General features: G+C 39.2%; 1 protein-coding gene across 1 annotated transcript in view; it reads right to left on the bottom strand.

The window, feature by feature from the left end:
- Window positions 1–578: 578 nt before the first annotated feature.
- Window positions 579–3,240, bottom strand: part of LOC307229265 (insulin-like growth factor-binding protein 4) — a 13,021-nt gene continuing 10,359 nt past the window's right edge. The window contains exon 4 of the mRNA XM_079999220.1: window positions 579–2,785. Coding sequence (XP_079855346.1) covers window positions 2,648–2,785 — 138 coding nt within the window. The 3' untranslated portion in view covers window positions 579–2,647. The remainder of the gene's footprint in view (window positions 2,786–3,240) is intronic.

Raw genomic sequence — 3,240 nt, 5'->3', positions numbered from 1 at the left:
ATTCTTCTTCTTCTTCTTCTTCTTCTTCTTCTTCTTCTTCTTCTTCTTCTTCTTCTTCTTCTTGTTATTATTGTTATTATTATTAATATAAATACAATTATTAATATTAATATGAATATTATTATTAACAATAATAATAATAATAATAATAATAATATTACAATTATTATTATTATATTTCTTCTTTCAGTGAACTCAAAGCCATGCGTTCATTGCCTATGTACTGTATCACTGAAACATATAATGACCAAATAATGAGTCCTTGCTGGATCCAGTTAGTAATCCACCATCATCTCCCGAGAGATAGCATAACATATTTTTTTGTGTTGAGAGATAAAATAAGAGATAAAATGTGATAAGATACAATGAGCTTTCAAATGGCCAGCGCTGCATTCCTCCTGTACACCAGAACACCGGGGGGGAAACATTATTTCTTGGAAAATGGTAACAGTCTTTCCCTAAATAAGCAAAAATGTTGTACAAAATATCATGTTATTAGAACATAGTCAATATCCTTCTTATCACATGATGATGATTAAAAAAATTTTTTTTTGAATAATTGACTGATGACTCCCGGGCCATTTAACCATGTTTAATGTTGCTCCAGAGTCAGGGGTGAAGTGTAAGTTTCACATTGGGGGGCGTGTCTTATGCCAAATCACTAAAAAGCTTTGTTCATATTGGTTTGTAAAACATTTGCATGCACTTTTACTACACCCGAACCATGGTCGACTATAGCGAAGCTGCAAAAAAAAAATTAATAATACTAATAATGGAAAGACTTCTTAGATTTTATTTTTTTCATTAACATCAAAAATATGTGGAAAAGTTTCATCATAGCCATAACAAATGGTCAAATATCAAGGCCGTCGTCATATTTCCGAATAATTCATTCTCTTCTCGATTTTTTTTCTGGTGAAGTTTCGATTTGAAAAACAAACAAACCAAAAAAAAAAAAAAAGACAACAACAACAACAACAACAACAACAACAACAACAACAACGAGGCCAAAAAAAAGTGCAGAAGATATTTGTTTTGTTAACTTTTTTGTTGTTTTTTTTTTGTTGTTTTTTTTTGGAACGTCGGTGTTAAAGCACTGCCAAAACGGATGGCTCCTGCCAAGCGGTGGGTTGGGTTGGACAGTAAATCCATATTCATATAAACATGAGAACAGCGCTGGCGTCTCAGCACGGGCTGGAGAGGAAAGATTATCCTATCAGCAGTGTACAGAGTTCTCAGCCCGGTTATGCGGACAGTCCCTCAGGACCAATAAAAGAGAGAGAGAGAGAGAGAGAGGGAAGAGAGAGGGAGCGAGGGAAAGACAGAGGAAAGAGAGGGATGAATAGAGCATGTGGAGGGGTTGGGGGGTTGGGGGCCGGTGGGGGGTGGGAGTACACTGCTCCTGGGGTATGGGGGGGAGCGCAGCCTCCTCTTTCAAATGAACGTCCCCTCACTTTAGCCTCCAGACAGGGTGAAACGTCCCTCCTTTTGCGTTTCCCTTTCCTTCATTTTTCATCATCTGCTATCCCTTCTCGTTTTTTAATTTTTATTATTGTTTTTTCTTTTCTAATTCACACGGTTGTATGGTTTACGCAAACATGAGATCAGTGACGTATATGCCATGACAATATATGTGCCACAAGTTTAAAAAAAAAAAACAATCACAAGAAAGTATGTCCGATGAAGGTCAAAAAGTCCAATAAACATTCCTCAGGTTGATAACTTATGTCACTGAGTGATAGCTTATTTCACAGTCAGATTTTTTTTTTTTAATTCTTTTTATTGTTATTCTAGAGTTAATGTGTTCCTCTGTCGCGTCTTCCCATTATACCATTTAAGCATGATAGATAACACTAAATTAAAAAAAAATCATTCGCATTTACAACCCCTTCTCTGGGAAACAGGGTTTTGTTTTGTTGGTTTTTTTTGTCACTTAAAGGCCACCTCTCGTATTCATTTATTTTTTTTGCATTTTTGAGCTTTTGAATCTTTTTCCGTCACACTCCCCGTCGCAAAACGTCCCAAAGCCGCAAGTCCAAACATTCAAGCCGTTTTAAAACACCGCCACTCACCACGAAATAAACCATTTCTTTGCATTTCACTTTACCTTTATCTGACTGAGCGATGACAGCTCTTTGCTTACAAGTCAATTTAGTGGAAAATACCTGTGTATATAAAAAAAACAAGTGTCACGTTCACTTTTAACCACTATTGAACCATTATTGGTGCGACTGTCGCAGGTAGCCTAGTGTTGGTGACGGTCTGCTTTCCTTACCACTGGTTGCCGTGGTAGCGAAATTGCCCGGAGGTGGCCTTTAAAAAAACAGAAATACTTTCTAAAGAGTATATCCGTCAAAGTTTACATCGTAAAAACAACACACAACAAGTGCACCAAATAATTGTAGAGATCACATACACTCGCAGGCTGAGTAGAAACAAACATTGGTACGGTAAAACACAATTCTATGGTTTCCTTTCTTAGTTTTAGTTTTAGTTTTTATTTATATTTTTATTTTTTTATTTTTTTGCCCGCTCAAGTTCCTCAAGTCGGCCTCGAGTGAGATGTGGCTTCAGGGGGTTAACGCCTGTCCTCACATTCTAACCAGCACCAGTCACATCTGGATCTTCCTCCTCCGCCTCCTCTTCCTCACTCCCTGAGCGTGGCGGTCATCATCTGGTGGCAGTCCAGGTCCCCCCGCAGCTCCAGGGGCCCGGGCAGCCGCATGCCCGTCTTCTGGTCCACGCACCAGCACTTCCCCCGCTGTCCGTCACGGGCCGGGTGGCACTGCGGCACAGAACCGGGGCTTTAGTCACACACGTACAGCTGTGTCGTGTATATCACGCTTCGGACCGGTTTATTTAAGGGGACGCGCCGAACGGCTTCACGTGAAATTAATTTTTATTCTATTTTGAGATTTTTCAGTTTTCCGTTGTGTACTATCGATGGTGTGAAGATGAAGAAAAATGTATATCAAATTGACATTTTTACGAGCTAAAATTGGGGGAAAACGGGCCAAACACCTGAGCGCAACAAGGCTTAGTGAGCTCAAATTCACACAGAAACAATCTTAAAAACGCGTTCATAAAGAAAAAAGAAAAATCAATTGGTTGTATTGTATTTTTTATTTTCCTCGGTTGCAGTACTGGAACTGGACTCAAGTTCCAAGACGCGTGAAGCCGTTTGGGATGTAAGGAAGGCGTTTATTCAACATTCCGGAAGGCTCTTGTGAGCGTTTACCG

This window comes from Zeus faber (assembly GCF_960531495.2).
Source record: "Zeus faber genome assembly, chromosome: 4".
NCBI classification, from domain to species: Eukaryota; Metazoa; Chordata; class Actinopteri; order Zeiformes; family Zeidae; genus Zeus; species Zeus faber.
This window is presented reverse-complemented; position numbering and strand designations above follow the sequence as displayed.